This window comes from Typha latifolia, chromosome 6 (assembly GCF_019914945.1).
Source record: "Typha latifolia isolate L0001 chromosome 6, TyphaL0001v2, whole genome shotgun sequence".
NCBI classification, from domain to species: Eukaryota; Viridiplantae; Streptophyta; class Magnoliopsida; order Poales; family Typhaceae; genus Typha; species Typha latifolia.
In genome coordinates, this window is record NC_133091.1 from 4,169,553 (window position 1) to 4,188,665 (window position 19,113).

Sequence of the window (19,113 nt, forward strand, 5' to 3'; positions counted from 1 at the left end):
TTTCTAAGGAGAAGATAAATTTGGCGGATTCTAAGAATCCAAACTGCTGTATGGTGACGTTATTTAATGGCTGGAATAGGGTGAACTGCAGACAAATATTTCCTAGTAATCAAAATATAAGTCGCATATCTTATGCCAGATTATGTTCCTATCATAACTTTTGGGTGCAATTTGCATTACTTTCCAAACCAAACAAAAATAAAAATAATAAGCAAGCAAAAGTACTCTGCATGAAATCAATATTTCCATTCTGATTTTTATTATAACTCCAATAGGATGCAAAATTTCTCACTCTGTTAGACAGTTCCAATTAATAGTACATAAAAGAGAACACTGACGATGAAAAAAAAAGGAAAAATATGGCTACAATAATTATGCTCACAAATTGTTGAAATATAACTGCTGCTAATACAAATTCGATCGGAAGGAGGACCGATTTGAGATATATATATATATATGTATATACACTGCCGCGCAACCATATTGAAGCCCGAAGTAAAAACTGGGAAAACTCAGTCAAGCTGTAATCAGGAAAATGGGCAACAATGATGCATTGCAACCTTAATGTAGATATCCGACGATGAAGATAACTGCACGACACATTGCAACATGAGAACAACTCAGTTGTCAAGAAAAAAGATATATTGACTTTCATCATGCAGGTAAGGAAATACTCTTTACGCACATTATGATGGAAGGTTATTACCCTCTCATGTACCTGGGACAAGAAAGAAAAAGGAAAAAGAGAGACTAGCAGCATATCTTCAGATACCCATCCTCTGTTCCAACAAGAAGCAATCTTGAAAATGGAAGCACGCTGATGGTCGAGAGAACTGACAAGTTTCTTGTCCCCCTGTCAGCAGAATACAGTTTCTGGGGAAAAAGCCGCTGCTGCCCACCCTACAACAAAATATCAACAGCCCATAATTTAATAAGAAACAGAAAAGAATGAGTGAAGAAGTACATTGTTAGACTGATCACCAGAGACAGTAGCAGGGAGAAGTCACCAAGTAGAGCTTAGAAAGCTCACTTTTTGGATACTAGGTCCCAAACAAGTCAAGTGACCCCAGCAACCTCCACTACTCAATAGGGCTGAAAGAAAAGGATATTTTGCATATCACTATCTATTTTAGCCTTAATGTGTGAAAGTTCTTTCTGACATACTTGGAAATTGAATCCTCCTCTTGCAGGCATATTTGCAAAAGCTAATCCATGTTAGTTTTTAAGGAATATTCTCACTGTACCGTTTGCTACTAAATAGTCCTCTTCCCTTTCTACTTTCAGAAGAACCACATGAAGGGAATTTTAAACCAAAAAACAGAAAAAATTGAGCTGGAGGTGGTTTGTTGCAAATATAACTAAACAAAGAAGAGTCAACTTGAAAAACTTGGAAATATGACAACAGAGAATAGGCTTTTCATAATAAGATAAACAGTAATGTTAGTTGCATACAACAATGGTTGTGCCAAAGGCATGTGCCGTGCTATGCTACTATCGGCATGACACGATCCTACAAGTCACTGGCCAGCACGCTCTTATGTGCCACTGGTATACATTTAATATATTTTTAATAAAAAAAATTAAAATGCTTAAAGATGTTTTTAGGTCTTCAGCACATCAATTCTTAGTTTTTGATTTGAATCTCTGTATTAAAACCTACATTATAGTATTTTATCTTTATATTATTTTTTGTAAATAACATATTTTATTAAATATATAGCAATAGTCAAATATATATATTATTCAACACATAATATGATTGAATACATTCATTAAAACTTATATTAATAATTGAACACTCTATAATATGAGTTAATACCCCATAATATAAATGAACACATAATATTAATTGATATAGTTCAATAATTAAAATTAATATCTAGTTGAACGTAAAATGACCAGAAAAATCAAAGATTTCATTTGTCAGCATAAGAATAACATGAAAATATTGCGTTAAATACTATTAATCATATTCAATTATATTGATAACAATTTTATTTACTGGCACAAGAATTATACTAAGGCCTCGTTTGGTTCGTGTATAAATTTTTTTAAGGATAACTTTATGTACACCTCTTAAATGTAAATTAGGTACATCTAAATTTTACTCACATTTTGTTGTTTGATTGTAAAAATGTAATGATTTTGCAATAAGATTTTATGTATAACTTATTACGTGACTTATCTTATATAATGTTTGACTAAAATATACATAAATGAGTGTTTCATTGTAGAATGTATTTAACGGAAGAGGGTCCTAATTCATGAATAAGTATCTCTTATGTATAAACCAAACGCCACCTAAAGTTGTTTGATTATTGATCAATGAAAGTAAGAAAGAGTTAAAAAAAAAAAGGTTCCACATCGGCACAGGTCGACACGCACCCGTGCCAAACAAACACGACTCGGCACCAAGTGTCGTGCCACCACCTGCATGGCAAGTGCCATCCAGCACAATTATCCTTGGTTGGATATACCCACAAAAGGAAGTCAAGGATGTGGTTCAAGGCCACCATTTGTCTCATACAATTTGCAAAAGATATGAATAACAGAAAGATAAAAGGAACAAGTTCCATACTTCACTTGTTGATCTGGAAAGTGAAGTGAGTGCAATCTTATGCCCAGAAACTGATATCACATCCTGACCCCACAAAGAGAAGCTGGAGATGCCATCTGAATGGCCCCTAAAAATATTCGACTGCGTTGCTAAATTCCTGCCAAAGTATACATCAAGAGTTTAGTAAAGGTACAAGCATTTGTTTTTCCATTTATGGTACTTGAAGCATAAACATGGGAAAGTGGCTTAAGTTTAGTTTGCTTCTGAAGTTAGCATTATCTCTGGAAGATCTGAACCATAAATTGTTTTGTAAGGTGAGGGTTGTTATTTGTTGTAACTGAATCAAGGATCCTGCTCTCATGGATTTAACTGCCAGGCTGCATGGTTTGTAGTATTCAACATGTTGCAGATTTCAACAAGGTGCAGAATATTTGGCACAGCCAGAAGTTACACAAGCCACAGAAAACCTTGTGGCATATCATGTATCTGCATGGGATCATGTTGACCAGACTACCGTACTGATGTAGGCTGCATCAAAAACCTAGCTTCTCTTCTAAAATATAGAACAACGACCAAAGTAAGGATGCTCTTGATATCCAAGTATGGTCAATGATAGTTGTGCCAAAAGCAAGAGGTAGGCCTTGGCTTGGCACAAGTAGTATTGCAGCACACACTATGTGAGTCTACCTATCACTGGCATGCTAGAAAACCTAAATATGATTAGAAAAAAATCTTTAATCTTTTTTAGAACCCTAAAACAGGATTTATGGGCCAAATTGATGTCTATTAGCACTATTTAACAGCGGTAGATCTATTTGAACCATACACTAATAAAATTCTAATTTGATGACTTCCCCAACTTCTTTCAGATCTTGTCACACTGAGGCAAATAACTAGAGGAAACCGAAATTTTCCATTGATTTTTGACATTTAAATGTGACTTATAGGTATCAAGCACCAAAGATAAAGGTGTCTCAAAAGGGATGAAGGAAGTAAGATGCTTCCCCAGTATCAGACCACTTTTAAGTAAGATATGCTTATATGGTTATACTTAATCACACAAAGAGGCACGGGTGGACATTATGGAGGATCCAGGTAGTCCACCCATATTAGCGCAGAACTTTTTCTGGCATGATAGATATTGATCCATGCCAACCAAGCCAATCAGCACAACAATCATGATGTCATTTTTAAGAATAACACTGAATTTTTAAGGTGGGGGGTCATGAGTTGTCTGATTCCTAACTTATAATGAGTTACATGAAAGTAATAGTAAATATGCACTTTAGTTCATTATCTTTTAATTGGAGAAATACCCTAAGAAACTCGAGCATAAATGCTGGAGATAGCATGTAAAATTCAGGATTGATTTCATGAATTTTTGAAATTCTGAGCAGTTAAAGAAGTGAAAACCAAAGCAGAGTTCTGAACGCAATGATGAAGTGATGGCTTTTCTTTACCTTTCTCTTCATTAAGATGTAGCTCATTTAATCTCATCTTACAATGCTTATGAATTAAGATAAATATAGTGATACATGCATATCAAGAGAGGGCAGTAGAAAAACTAACCCTCTCAGGTCCCAAACTCTCAGAGTTTTATCGAGAGAGCTTGATACAAGCAGATGATCCTCCAGTGAAGCCAACTGCACACATTAAACATGTAACAGTGAGTAAGAACTAAGAAGTATGCAACAAGAACTGATAACCAAATTTTTCTGTCCTACCTTGGTAATATAGCCATCGTGTGCACGCCAAAAGGCAATGATGTTCCCACTTCTTGCGTCAAGCAATCTACACTGACCTGAGCTTAACCCAGCTACTATCCACGATGATGAAGATCCACAGGGACAAATAGCTGACACAAGAGATGAGAAGGAGTATTCAGCAGAATCACTCTTCCACAAATGCAGTTTCCTGTCCTGAACAACATCAATGAACCTACAATTGACAAGATCTTAGAAAACATTTTAGTATCAAGCTAAAGCAAACAAGGGAAGGCAGATACTGGGAAGGTATACACTATATAGAATAAATAGGCTTCAATGTTTTAATGAAAAAAATTTGCAGTTGCATTTATGCTGCCTATGGCCCGTCAACAATGTTCAAGCACACAGCCAGGTTGTTTATGACGGTAGTAGGCTTGGATAAATAATGAAAAATGGAGCCCAGCCCACTCTCTTCTCCCTCTCTTACAACTAATAGTTTGTTTAATCTTCCCGTCGTCCAGAGTGGCATAAGTAGAAACCAGGGAGTGCATTGATGAAGAGCAGCAACCAAGGGATAGCCACCAGAAAAACCAGTATGTACATATATTCCTTTTCTGAACCAAAGCTACTGTCAACCTCCTTTATCCCTTAGTCTGCCTCCATTTGCGTTATTTTCTCTTCTTCCTCTCCCAAACTATAGCCACCTCCTTTTGCTCCCTATCATGTTCTTCCTCCCTAAACCACAGCCGCCCATCCAAATTACTCTACCTCCTGCCAGCCTGCCTTGCTTTCTCTGCCTCATCAAATTGCTAAGATATTGCTAATTTCATATTGATAGCAGATTTTGTGATTTCTTGTGCTTTTTTAGTATGTCTTAAGGTGACCCAATATATGCCAGCACACATATATACTCTCTACCACTTTGAGAAGTCATAACACTGATAGGATTTTCAATTATCCAAGCAGTAACAAGAACTGCTCGCATCAAGATATACTCAGCTAAAATGTAAGAATCAGGAAAAAAAAATTAACTAATTAGGGGTTTTAGGGGTTGAGAGAGGAGGGTGCACGTGCTCTGCACGTGCAGCCCCTCCCCTCTCCCTCTCCGGCACGCAACGAGGCGCAACAGATCGGCTGAATCCAAATCTGTTTCGGATTTGGATCTTTGCCCTATAAATAAAAACCCTAATTCTCTCTCTCCTCACTCAACCCCCCCGAGCCTCCTTTTTCTTTTCCTTCTTCTCCTTTGTTTCCTTCTTTCTTATCGTCAGAATCGCAACGATGGTTCGGCCCGTCGGAGCATCGCCGGAGGAAATTGGGACCACCACACTCCTCCCTGGTGAGCCCTCTCTCATCCCTCTAGTTTAATTTCAGTTTAATAAAGTAAATTATAAATACCTAATTTGGGAATTTTGGCTTCGCCGGCAACTCTCGCCGGCCGGCTGCTTCGGGCGCTGGCTGCTCGTGCTCGAGAGCTCCAAGCCATTGGCCTTGCGCCATGGTTGCCTTCTGGAATAGCCCTCGTGGCTCCAGTCGTCATCGGCTTCGGAGTTAGCCGTCGGTAGTGGGTTCTCCTCCACCTCGTGAGGACGACGAAGTAGAGAGAGAGAGAGAGAGAGAGAGAGAGAGAGAGAGAGAGAGAGAGAGCCGGTCATGAACGGCCGCCGGCAGGGTTGCCGGCGGCTACTCCCTCTCTCGATCCTTCTCTTCCTCGCGTCGGTCGCGGGAAGAGAAGGTTGTGGGTAGAGCTCAGGTTTAACCCGAGCCAACCCTTTTCTATTAAGTTTTGGGTTCAGGTTCGGGTTGGATTTCGGATCCAAAGACCCGACCCAAACCGAACCACTTAAGTGGTGGGCTGCGGGTTAGCCTGTAGCCCAATCCACTTAATTTTAGCTGGGCCTCAGCCCAACCTGATTAATTAAATTTCTTTTTTGGAATGGGCTGGGCCAGCAGTAGCCCAGCCCAATCCAATGGGTAATTAAACTCATTTTAGTTCTTTTTAGTTTTTTAAAATTTTAAAAATATTGATATTATTCAAATTGAAAATTTTATTATTATTTATTATTAAAGATGGTGATTTTTAGTACGTGAGCTAGAGATTTGAGGTTTCGGTTGTCTTGCCTAGACTCAGGTGAGTGGGTTCACTTACATATTTATTTTATTATATTTCGTACCTTTGTCAAACCATGTAAATTTTCTGTGTACAAATTTATTTATTTCATCTGTACGTGCAAAAATTTAATTATTACATTTTCTGTATGCATTTAATCATTATACTCAGTGCATCACCATATTTTGTGCAAATATTAAAATTAGTGAAAAGAAAAACGAGACTAGTATTGGTATGACTTAGAGAACAGTCCCGGTATAAATCGCTTGCGGTTTTCCGTGGTGACTCAAGTCTATCTGGAAGTCCAGGGGAAAGTCCTAAATCAGATCACTACGGTGACTTTTTTAGGTGACTCTGGCAGAGTTAGGAAACAGTCCTAGGATGAATAAGAAACTTCCTAGGATGAATAAGAAACTTTCTAGGTGACTTTAACTTCTCTCAACGGTTAATGGAAAAGACAGAGTGTGTTGATCACATAGTGATACCATCTGATGACCCTAACCGGATCAGCTATGAAGAAAAGTTCCGAGCGTCATCTCGAAGTGACTTCTAATTGATGTGGATCCACAGGGTATAGACCTATTGAGACATATGACAGTATAAATATTGGAAAGATGTTAATATGTTGAAACTATGCAAGGTTACAAGTTATGACTCTCTAATGTTATCATTGTCATTATTTAAAAAGCATACCTATTGCAAAATTGTTATGTATATTATTGATTTTAGTTTTTTTTATTCAACATTAATCAAATTTAGAATTTATTTGGTTTTCGAATGGATTCCACTTACTGAGCTATAGTTGTTGGCTCATGGATTTCTTTTTTTTATTTATTTATCTATCTCAGGTAATAGTCAGCGTAACGACTGAGCAAGACGTACCCGGACTCCACCTCCACTTAGAATCCACCTATTTATTTTTTTGCTCTTTTGGATTTTATGCTTTAGATTAGAAGTTATATTTATTTCGTTTAGAAACTCAAAAACAATGACATTATTTTATAATTATTGCAATTAGTTTAAATTTAATAAAGCAGATCTTCTTCATTTATTTATTTTTGCCATCGTATACTTAGAAAGTATTAATAAGGCTTCGTGTACCTCAAGCATATTGAGGTGCATGGCCGGTCATGATTTCTATTTCGGGTCGTGATATCCTTTCTAACAAAATTAAGCTAAATTTATCATTTGTACACCTCAAATTATATTTTGAATTATGAACAAAATAAAAATAAAATATAACCCATGTCAATCAGCACGAGTTGACATACCCCAGCACAGGGCTATGCCAGTAGCACTAAAGATTTTGTGCCTATGGCACGACCATGTCAACTATCAATTGTCACGGCATGTGTAATGGCAATCGCCGGCCATGGCACAAGAGTAAAGGCTCCACCCATCATCAAACTTATGCAAGAGAGGAAGAGAAAGAGTTGGGAGACTACTCATCGTTGCTATAGTGCTACATAACCCGTCACTCGCATGCCCTAGCAGTAAGGAGGAAGGTGATGGAAGGAAAGCGGGTTGAATAAGAAGGATCCACACCGATGGGCAATGACGAGGATGACAGTGACGTCAATCACTACTAGGAGTATTGTGCGGCACCCCTCGCGCCTAGTGGCAGTACATCATATGCATGGAAATCTTTGATTTGATTGACAAAACTCGTGTCGGGTGCCAGTACTCCGTTGGCACGGCATCCATACCAAAAAATAAATAATACTAGAAGAGGCATCTACTATAGACGCAAAGCCCAAATCAATAATCATTTGAATAAATTGACCAAGCACTCATTATTGGCTTCCTGACTCAAAGCCATTAGAGAGCATATAAAGATCTCAGTTCACTGTAGGAACTTCTACATCACTAAATAATCATGTTATGAGTCTGCATATCCCTTTCTAAGGATTAAAAAGAAGACCAAGAGTCATGTATCAGCTATCCAATGGGTACTGGAAATTTCCACTTTGTAGAACATAATATAAGATACAGATTACAGAATACCATGTTACATGAATTAGAACCATGTTCAACAAAATAAAGAAAGTCAAAAAAAAATTATTTCAAATGATTATTCATTAGTATAAAAGTTTATGTATAAATACCTGAGAGAGCCATTTCCCATTCCAGCTATAAGCTTTTCATCAGATTCTAGGTAATGCATGCAGGTATACAGACTACCACTGAATGCATTAGACAACATTCCACCTGAGAGTGCATTGGGCATAAGCATGCTTGTCTGCTCTGTAGTAACCTTGGCTGTAGTTTGTAGTGGAGAATTTGTTGAAGAATCTGCATACACAGCGATCAGTTTACCGGTTTGTCCATTCCATATATGAATAGTACCATCACAAGAGGCAACTCTTCCGCTGACAGACAATATGCTGATAGCATTCACAACCTGCAGAAACATTTAACAGTGAAAAGAACAAGTTAAAAAGATTATGGGAAATTGGATTTTAAGTTAGGATAGGGGTGAAAATGGATCAGATACGGATCGGATAGTGCTCAACCTATATCTGAATCCATATTTTTAGTCCGGATACGGATTTAGATACGGATATTGCACAGATAGCAAAATTTAAAATAATATTCTAACTAAACGGATACGGATAATTTTCGAATAGAAGATCGGATCTTAAACAGATATTGATTGAATTAAAAAAAATTATAATATTTTATTTAGAGATAATTATAACACAATAACATTAAGAGTTTTACAACAAATAAATTTTTTGTATGTCAAATATGTAAAATTAGAGAAATTAATCTCTATAAATAATATATAATGTATTATTTGTAACAATATTAATATTTACTATTTAAATAATCAAACTAAAAACTGTAAATCATTCAAAAAATATGTGGGTAAACGGATATCCAATATCCATATCCGAATACGAAAAATATATTTGACCCGTATCCAAATCATATCCGAATTTTTTTCAAAAATTTATCCGTATCTGAATTGGATAGAATTTTTTTATCCGAATCCGATTCGAGTCGGGTCGGATCGGAGTTAATCCGACCTCGATCCGACCCGTTTTCACCCCTAAGTTAGGATGAAGGATGTAGTTTAGAAATACACAGTCATGCAGACAATAAGAAGCACATTTAAGATATGCTCCTAAAATCAAAGAAATAGAAGCATTTAGAAGTATGGTGCTTCCAACCAAGAACATAGAAATGGTTATATGTCTTCGCGATAAACAAGCATAGAAGCACTTAGATGCAGAATCAATAATTGTGACTTTGACATTCCATGATGATTGAATAGGGAACATGAATGCTGGACCAAATAAATATCAAAATAAGATAAAACAGGTACTAATTTGCAAGAGGCAGTTAATTTCATTCCAAATGGGTGAGACTTAATCAAGTAATTTAGAGAGGTCGAGAAGAAAAAAAATACATAAAAATCTTATTAATATGTTTCCTTTTGCTGAGGACAAGCTTATTAAGGAACGATACATGTGCAAACACAATTATTCTATTTGAATAGAACAATCAACAATTCTCCTGAGTTAAAGGAACTTCAATAAACTATATTTTAGCATGTAAGATATGGAAATCGACAAGGTTAAAAGATGGATACTGCAAGCTAGTCAAAATTACTTGAAATATCCATCTAACAAAGATCCTATAGCCAATATATGAATAAAAATACATTACAGTGGGTCAATGTTAATTGAGTTATAAACAGCATCCTACTTGTGATGTTCTAATGCAAAATAATTTACAATGTTTTAAAAGATGATCACGGGTGGCAAGCAGTCACTCCACAACCTAACACCAAGGTGAAAGACGGGTGACAAGGCAATCTAGTATTTTTTATATAAAAAATCACATATGATATATTTTTATTTTTTTAATAGTAATATAGTATATATAAAATCTGTAATGAATCAGTAAGACTATAACTAATTAGTAATTACTGATATAAAAAATTAAAAACAATAAAAAGTAAAAAATAGTAATCAGTTAATCACTAAACAGTAACTCACATTTCATATTCCTCTAGTTAATTCACATTTTAAATTCTTCTAATCAGCAACTATTTATTTAATTAGCAACCCATTCCTCCGAGGCTCCAATTGTAATGCAAGTCAGTGGAAAAAAAAAATAGTAATCTTAATTCATAGACTACTTAGCATTTAGCAATTAATTCCTCCAGCTACCTAAATGAGAGTGGGAAAGACTGAGAAGTGGGGAAAAATTTAAGAGAAATTAAACAATCAATGGATCAAGACTGAAAAAAAAACTCGAGAGTTCAACAATGTTTGCCGCCAGTGAAAAGAAGTAGGAGAGTGAGAGAGTGAAAGAGAGTGGAGAGAGTGTGAGAGAGTGGAGTTAGAGAGAGAAGAAAGATCAAAGACATGTCGTTGCTTATCACCGCCAATCATTGTCCTAACTCACTGCCGGTAGCCATCGCCTAAGCTCCCTAGTCGCTGTTCGCTACTACCAACCATGGAAGGTAGAGCCGGAGAAGACGATCGAAAGAGGGGTTTAGGATTTTGATGGTTTGATCGAGAAAGAGCAATGAGAGAGTGCGACAAAAGAGAGAGAGTGTGTACTTTTTTCTTTATATATAATGGTTATTGGTTAGTTAGTTGGATTCGATCTATTAACCCAAATCCAACCCGATAATCTTTAATGGGCGGGCTGAATCGCCAGCCAGCATTATCAGGCGCCCGACTCGCCAGACTGCCTTTTAGCGACCGAGTGGCACGCCAATGCGGCAGGCAGCCTTCTACCATCGCCACCCGACATGGCGGCCACCACGAGCACTATTCAAAATAATGATAATTTAATAATAAAAAAATTCACCACAGGATATATATAATTGATCTCTAGATACTTTAGCCGCCGTTTATTTCTGGGAATGACTTTTTCTTATTCCAGAATAACAACTAAATATCATAATAACCTCATTCGAAAATACAAATACTATTCATCAAAATTACATTTTATACCACATACCAACATAATTACTAATTTGTCCTTAAAATTTATACCATCAATCTACTTTGTATCAAATCAAAGAGCATTCATAGTAATTTCATAGGAACAAACATATTTTTTCCATTTTTTTCTTTATTTTATATCACATCAAAGGTAATTATTACATCCTTATTCTAGAATATAAATGAACATAAGAAATAACTATTCCTGAAATAAAGACTTCATTTTGAAAATAACAAAGAGAAATACTTATTCTAGAATTAACCTTATTCGTAAAGTAAATAAGGCTTTAAACTTTTGGAAAAACAAGTTTAACTAAGGTGGCACAAAAGAACGAGCAATACCCACAAGACCTAGCTATCTTCAAATATTAAAACCTGCACACTTTTAGTTTTGAATTTTCTTTTGTTGTTTATTCTACAGATCCCAAATAGTTGGACTAAAGGCTTCTTTCCTGTTGGTTTTCTTGTATGCTACTATGCTATTTCAGTCTGAGTTTTAAAACTACATGCAGAGAAAGTGCAAAGAATTTTGCTCAAATTAGTTGCAGGAAAAGAATTAATCGTCGTGCCTACTTACAATATTAACTCAGAGAATAGTCAAATAACAAAGAGAACACTTTATGAAATCAGAGGATCATAAAACGCCCAAAAACCAAAAAGCACTTTGTCATCACTATAAATGCAGTACAAGGAGATGATTTCCTCTGCTCACCCACACCTAAAATGCTAAGGCATATCAAGTGATTCCCCTTGACATGTGGGAAAATAGCTTATCATAAAGGAAATCTAAAGGAAGCTAACCTCATCATGACCGTAATAACCAGATATGCAGTTCACTTTAGGCAATTCCCACTTCTGAACACTTCCTTTAAATCCAGGACCAACTCCTCCAGTAAAAATTGTGCATTCATCATGACAAACAGCTAATGTTCTTAGTGCACCAGGATGTGCACGGGCAGAGTAAAGAACTGATGCTTTGATCTTCCAAGGAACTTCATCTTTCTGGCCACCACCTCGTCCAAGAAAATCAGGTCCCTCCAAATCAGCATCAGGACCAGGGAACCAAAACCAGGGTTCCTGATTTCCAAAGTTTGAGATTACTGAATTGTTGATGGATGCAACTTGTTCGCGATCATTTAACTGCTTGCCATTTGTCACAGTTAAACCACTTTTTACTCCTTGTGATTGTGGTATAGACCATCCAACCCCATTAAGCAACAGTTTAGCGGGATTGTAATCAGAGGAAGAGTATTTAATGAAATGAACCCTTTGAGGATTCATAATGTCAACACTTCTAGAAGTTTCACCTGAAGATTCCCACTACAAATGCAAAAGACAGGAAGTGAACTTTAAGCAAAGTATAAAGTATATTCGTAAAACAATCAGAATGTAGTGTTCATGGTGCAAGATAAATAAGACAAACTCCTACAGTCTCAAAGGATAAATGTTTACCTTCCAATTATGACGTCTTTGAAGAATTTGCTCCAAAAGAAACCATGTGGAGCAGCACTGGCGGAGCTTCTCTATGCCAATAATTGATGCCAAGGAAGGATACAAAAGCAACCTACAAGAACAAAGAAAATGTAATGAAATATTCCCAAGTGAATCTTGTTTAACATCATAAACTTATTTATAGTTTGCACCTACACAATGTCCTTTCTGTCTTCAATCTTAACATCCTCATCTAACTTTAATTTGGAGATCTTTGAGCTCCTCAAAGAGGGGCCAAATTCGCTAGAAGCTACCTGGGAAAAGGCCAATTCAGCAAATAGCTCTATGAGCTGTGGCAAAACATACAAAGAAGTCAAATCTGGTCCAATTCTCTGGGAAAGTGCAACAAGTGTGGTTGCAGCAACCTGCCAATAATCATGGAGCAGACAGATCAGCTAACAGATGTCTTGCAAGATGCTAATAAAGTGGCATATAAGTATTAGAAAGAAATCAACTGATGAAATGCTAATGTAGCAAATCTAGATCTGATCATTAAAAAAAATATTAAATGGAAAGAGACGATTTGCCTGAGTCACACGGAGATCCAGCTGAATCTGCCTGAGAACCTTAACATGCAGGCAGACTTGATCCTGTAAAAGTAGCATGAGAAAGGTAAATAAACGATAAAAAAATGATTAAGAAAAACAAAAGCCAAAGTCAATTAACTGGATTAAAATACAAGAATAAAAAGACAAACCTGAATTAGTTCTTTGAGAATCACCTCGACAGGAAGAACTGAAACTAGACAATCTAAAGTAGATAAGCTATCAATTAAAGTTAAAACATTCCAGCTTTGTTGGGGTTCAGGCTTATTCATCTGTGAGATATTGATAGATGAGAGAACTACATTCCTTACTAAAGGCAGAAGTTGTTTCACAATAAAGCTTTCTCCGAGAAGCGTGCCTATTAAGAAAATGAATCCATAAAATAGAAATTTTCTCTGGCAGGAGAATAAAAATGAGGGAAGTTAAAGCAACTCAAAAAGATGGAATACCAATTCTAACCAGAGCATCAATCCCATCAGCAGAAAGCCCTTTTCCAAAAGAGTGGATTAGTGGTAAAACTGTCTGGACAATATTTTTTACGTCAATAATGGCCCAATATGTTGGAGTGACCTATATCATTTAGTCAGGAAGCATCTAATGCAAACTTGCCTGATGAACTGTGATGGGAATACCAAGCTCATCGCTTGAACCAATGAGAACAACAGAAGCAGCAGAAGCTGAGATCTTGTTAGGTGAATTGCACAAATTTTGGACAATTAAAGAGTGTACCTTCTCCAGATACATCTGTTTACCCAATTTCTTCCACAAATCCCTCACAAAGGAAACTTGGAGGAGAGAGACCTTCATAAGTGAATATTCTGATGCCAATAACAAGTATCAAAGCATTCAAGTGATCAGAACAAAGATACTTTACTTTCTAAAAACCAAGAAGTCGGAAGTAAAAGAAAAATACATGAAATTTCTAACCGGCCTGTAAAATCTTTTGAATGATGGGTAGAATCAATGCTTTAATTGCTTGCATGCTCAAGCACTTCAAAAACTCTTTTAGGACATGCATTGCTGACTCAGTTTCAACATCAGATGCAGCTGATGCAATAAGACGCAAGCAGTGTGGTGCACACATTTCTGCAGCAAATGTTCCCATTGCTTTCAAAGCTCCTTCACTTGCAAGCTTAGCAACATACTGAAGGCGATACCCAGATTTAGACAAGAGTTGAAGTGGAGCAAGAAAAATATATGCAGACCTGACTGTTGGGGGAAAGTATGGTGACTCCAAAAAACTTTTTGCTGATGGCCTCCTGAAAAAGAATAAAACATTTAGAGAAGTAAATTTTGCGTCAAAAAAAGATGCATAAAAATAGAAAAGAAGATCTTTTAGAAGGAAAACCATAACTAGGAGTCACTCAAAGAAAAAATTGTTAGTTCATCAGTAAAGGATCCCATCCATGAACAGCTGCCAAATTCATTTGTTTTATTCCTATGGGAAATCTTAATTTTCTTCACAATAGATTCCTATCAGTGAAAGAAAGTTACCTCTTCCAATCCTTATCAATAGATGCTTCAACAAGAAGTGCAACATGGGAAGGCAGTTCTTGCAGTACGCCTGGTACAATGCCAGTTTCCTTGTATGCAGCTAGTGAGACGGGATCAAAAAGTGGTCTCTCCAAATAGAGTTCAGCTAAGATGCATCCAACAGCAAATATGTCATCTGCTTGTTCTTGTGAAGATATACCCAACGCAGAGGACTTTTGCCTCCACAGCAAAATCTCTTGAAAGCCCATAGAGAGACTGTCATCAGCTTCGAAATATTCTAAAAGACAGCCAAAATCAAAATCAGATAGGACTGATGGAGCTCCATCCAGTTGTTCTAAGACTTCCTTGTCCAAATGTTTGTTTTTTAGATACTCCAAGGAAGAAAAGTTCTCAGCAGAACTTTCACGATAACTGTAGATTGGATTCAAACAGTTTGAATTTTCAGAAAATAAAGTTGCTTCTTCTATGTCTTCCATATAACTAGTTTCTGAAATGAGATTGTCCTTGGGTGCGAAGTGCAATGGACTAATAATATCTGACCCCATGTTAGCAGCTGCCTTGCTTTCATGTACTCTCTCTTGGCATCTAGCACATGATGCTTCATCATGGTGATAGCGTGAGTGAGTTGTGACACCACAACGAATAGGATGTGGTCGTGTAAAGAGCTGTCGGCGCCCAATAGACTTTGGCATTGAGGGATCACTGGTTGGCAACATTACATTTTTCGCTTCAATAGATGCTTGGCCAGACAGCTTATAACCAAATGTTATGTCAATCCAGTGATGAATTTGTCGTGAGACATGAACACTTTCTAGAGCATCTCGATGCAATATAATAAACTCTTCAGGAGATGCAGCCCAGGATGGGACAGCCAGATCACTCATCTCAGAATGACGAGATACAAAAATGCGAGGATCAGTATAAAATTCAGGAATGCACTCGTCTGGCGTCCACTGATAAAGTCTCTGCATGCTTGATGGGTACTCATTAGGCTCATAAACAGAACGTACAGCGGAGCGAAGAATGTTCAAAGGTAACCTTCTTGCTTTATAACTGCAGACAGCTAGCTCAGAAAGACATTCATCAGAAACATGATGGGGAAATTCCGATGTCGAATATGTAAAATCTAATTGTTCATCACCTTTCGCCAATCGCCATTTGCTTTTTGAGAGGTCCCTCCATCCAGCAGTAGAATTTTCATCAGGCTTCACATTGAAGTCTATGACCCATGGCATTACAGTATGGAATGTATGGTCACCCCACCTTCTACCAGCCAATTTATTTAAGACAAGAAGGTACTCATAGTTGCTCATTTCACCCGTCCACCATCTCTTGAAATCAGAAGGCCAGTCTATAGATAATGATAACTTAAGATCTGAATAAATAGTTTGACAAGGGCAATAATCCATTAAACAGCATGGCTTTCCAGAAGACGCAGATTTTGCTGATCTAAAGTTACATCTCACAAGAAACATATCACCAATACTTAGCAATGGCCAACAAGAATCAGTCAACAGTATGGTGGAAGGTCTTATGTTGCCATGAGAAGCTCCTAAACCATGTATATATGCCAAGGCAGAGAGTATCTGGTACATAAAAAGTCTAATGTGCCAATCTGACCGCAACGCCTTGGGGCTATACTGCATGACATTTTCCAGAGTATACTGAAACTTGGGTTGCAATAAGTATCTAGAGTCACGTGATTCTAGAAGACATAATATAGGGCAGATATTGGGATGTCTCACAGTACCAGTTAAATTAGTGCCATCAAATGTAGAAAATCCAATTAAGTTAAGAAAGTTCACACCATAAACCCTATTTATTTTTCCTTCAGCTAGTAGATTTATTGATGAAATCACATCGTCTTCAATTGACCCAGCTAAGAATTTTGAAACAACATCTCTTATTGCAATATACGAGATTCTGCCAATATAAGGAACTGGAGTCAATGCAGAAATCATTCTGAAACATGAGGGATGTTCACAATAACTGATAGATAAACCTCCATGATCCACAGCTTCCAGAGTTTCTCTTTCACAGGAAGATGAAGTTTTATCAGCTTGTATGCCTACATCAAGTTCTCTTTGATATTGACCTTGTTCCAAGGGAGTGATACTGTCTTTACCCTGCAGACCATTCACTAAAGTGACTAAACCGTTCTCCAAAGTGCTGTAGCCACTGCAAGAGGTAAATTTGTTTGAGCATATATTTAGACATGTACATAACAAAGATAAGGAATCGTTCTTTGACATGTTAGAAAGAAATACGACTTACTCATCTGCATCCGCAAACCTCTCCTTGTTCACAGACAATCCCACCAGCATAAATTGACCGGAGACATCATAACTGCAATATGGTGTTCCATACATCACCACAATAAGATGCGGAAAGAATGTAAATAGAAAGAGAAAAGTGGAAGGTTGAGTTTCTTCAGTTTTTCCTCCTTTTTTTATTTTCATATTCTTATGTGTGCATTGAGGGAGAGAGGGAGGGAGAGGGGGGAACCTGTTAGCAACCTAAAATGAACCCTTTAGAAAGTGATGCAAATTCTTGGCAATTTGGCAAATTGGCAAATCCAAGCAAGAGAGATTTTGACAAGGCCAGATGCTAAATAAATGCACTTAGGGTAGCATTTCAATAGCTTCCAAAACATTGAAAAAGGTTTCGAGAAGAAGAAATTAACAAGTTTACCATATTATATTATCTTCACCTCGAAGGCATAAATAGTCAGAGAGCTAAACTTGAAAAATATTAAAAGGGTAAAAGTTTCTTTCACCTTGTTGTATCTACCACTTCTCTGCTCACATAGATCTGCAGCGATAAAATAAGTATTATACATTTGAAGAACAAGTGAAGTAACAAAGTTTATGCAACAACACGAAAAAAGAACACACAGATCAACCAAAAAAGTTGACAAGCTGCAAAGTATCACCCATCATGGACGTGTCGCCGTGTCGGTTAGCAAGGTCAGCACAGTTCAGCATCTACCATGCCAGCGAATTGTCAGTATTAATATAGGGGTAAGTATCTCGATGCTCCCTCATGCCCACACATTCCCTCCCCTGATGGCCCTGAGATAACATTCTGAACTAGCACCTATTCTTTGGCATGGGGGCATACTATTTCATGCCTACCGTGCCCTCAATGCACATATAGTGGAAGACAATGGCTGCTGCAACACTAACAACCTACGTTACTAGAGTGACGCAGTCTAGGTTCAATGACAGGTTTTGACTCAAGAACCCAGTCAACTCAGAAGAAACTCTTATCACTTCTCTATTCACCAATCGAATCCCAAATAATCAAAGTCTTTGTTGCATAAGAAAGCACTAACTTTTCTGGGTTCTACTACAACTTCGTCCAAACACGAAAGATCGTAGCTTTGGCCCAATCTCTGGAAGTGAAAGAAAGAGAAGAGGAAATCCAACTAAAAGAAACAGTTCAGCTCTTCTCCAGCACATCAAAAAACACTTTTCATGAACGAACAAGCAGGCCCAGAACAGCAGCGACTTCTCGCACTACCACCACTAAACCCCTCGTCCAAATTCAAAAAGATCGAAACTTTCAAACAAGAACAGGAAGACAAACAAAACCCTAAACCCAAATTAAAGAAACTAATAATCGAATGACAAAGGGAAAGCAGTGGTGCTATTGGAACCTCAACAACGGCGGAAGAGCCAAATGGTAGCGGCGAATCGGAGACTCCGTAACGGAAGACGACCTCATCGGAGAATTCGGATCGGATGCGCCGGTCCAAGCACTCGAAGCACGGCGTCACAGTTCCCATGGATCTCTCGGGATTTTGCGATCCCGGGCTTAATCGAAGGAAGAGTAGGAGAGATGAAAGAAAAAGGCTTTTATACGAAGTGTGGAGTTAACGCTTATGCTACCATCGGACGGCTCAGATTTATTCATGCGTGTTTATTACTGGGCCTAATTAAAAAAAAAGGTGTGAAATTATAGAATACGACTTAATTTATAATTATTTCCCGTCTATTTTTTTGACCCAGACTGTCAAAATAATAAAGCCGGCTCGAGTTTGGCTCGATAAGACTCGATCGAGCTCAGCTGAAAACTAAGCTAAGCAAAGCTTAATCTTTAAAATAGGCTCAAAAATAATTTTGAGCTAAGCTTGATCATGATCATCACTCGGCTAAATCAAATAGGCTCAAAATTTTATATATATAAGTAATATTTTCTATATCATACTATACTTTTATTATATTTTAGAATCTGATTAAGTAGA

At 37.2% G+C, this 19,113-nt stretch overlaps 1 protein-coding gene across 6 annotated transcripts; it reads right to left on the reverse strand.

Moving 5' to 3' along the window:
* Nucleotides 1-231: 231 nt before the first annotated feature.
* LOC140790820 (protein GFS12) lies at nucleotides 232-18,688 on the reverse strand. 6 transcript variants are annotated; one of them, XR_012109450.1, is made up of 18 exons: nucleotides 18,526-18,688; nucleotides 17,644-17,678; nucleotides 17,142-17,213; nucleotides 14,868-17,045; nucleotides 14,301-14,632; nucleotides 13,983-14,191; nucleotides 13,823-13,895; nucleotides 13,526-13,731; nucleotides 13,356-13,418; nucleotides 12,985-13,193; nucleotides 12,790-12,901; nucleotides 12,139-12,657; nucleotides 8,479-8,774; nucleotides 4,282-4,412; nucleotides 4,127-4,200; nucleotides 2,579-2,714; nucleotides 719-900; nucleotides 232-590 (listed from the first exon to the last, which is right to left on the reverse strand). XR_012109450.1 is itself a non-coding variant. In XM_073141102.1 (18 exons), exons 1-17 carry the CDS (start codon nucleotides 18,652-18,654, stop codon nucleotides 751-753), a joined length of 4,932 nt encoding a protein of 1,643 aa, XP_072997203.1. In that variant the 5' UTR covers nucleotides 18,655-18,688; the 3' UTR covers nucleotides 232-590; nucleotides 719-750. The 6 variants fall into 6 exon arrangements, 3 of the variants coding, with proteins under 3 accessions (XP_072997203.1, XP_072997201.1, XP_072997202.1); XR_012109448.1 differs by having other exon boundaries at nucleotides 686-900; nucleotides 4,282-4,495; XM_073141102.1 differs by having other exon boundaries at nucleotides 4,282-4,495; nucleotides 12,985-13,118.
* Nucleotides 18,689-19,113: the final 425 nt, after the last annotated feature.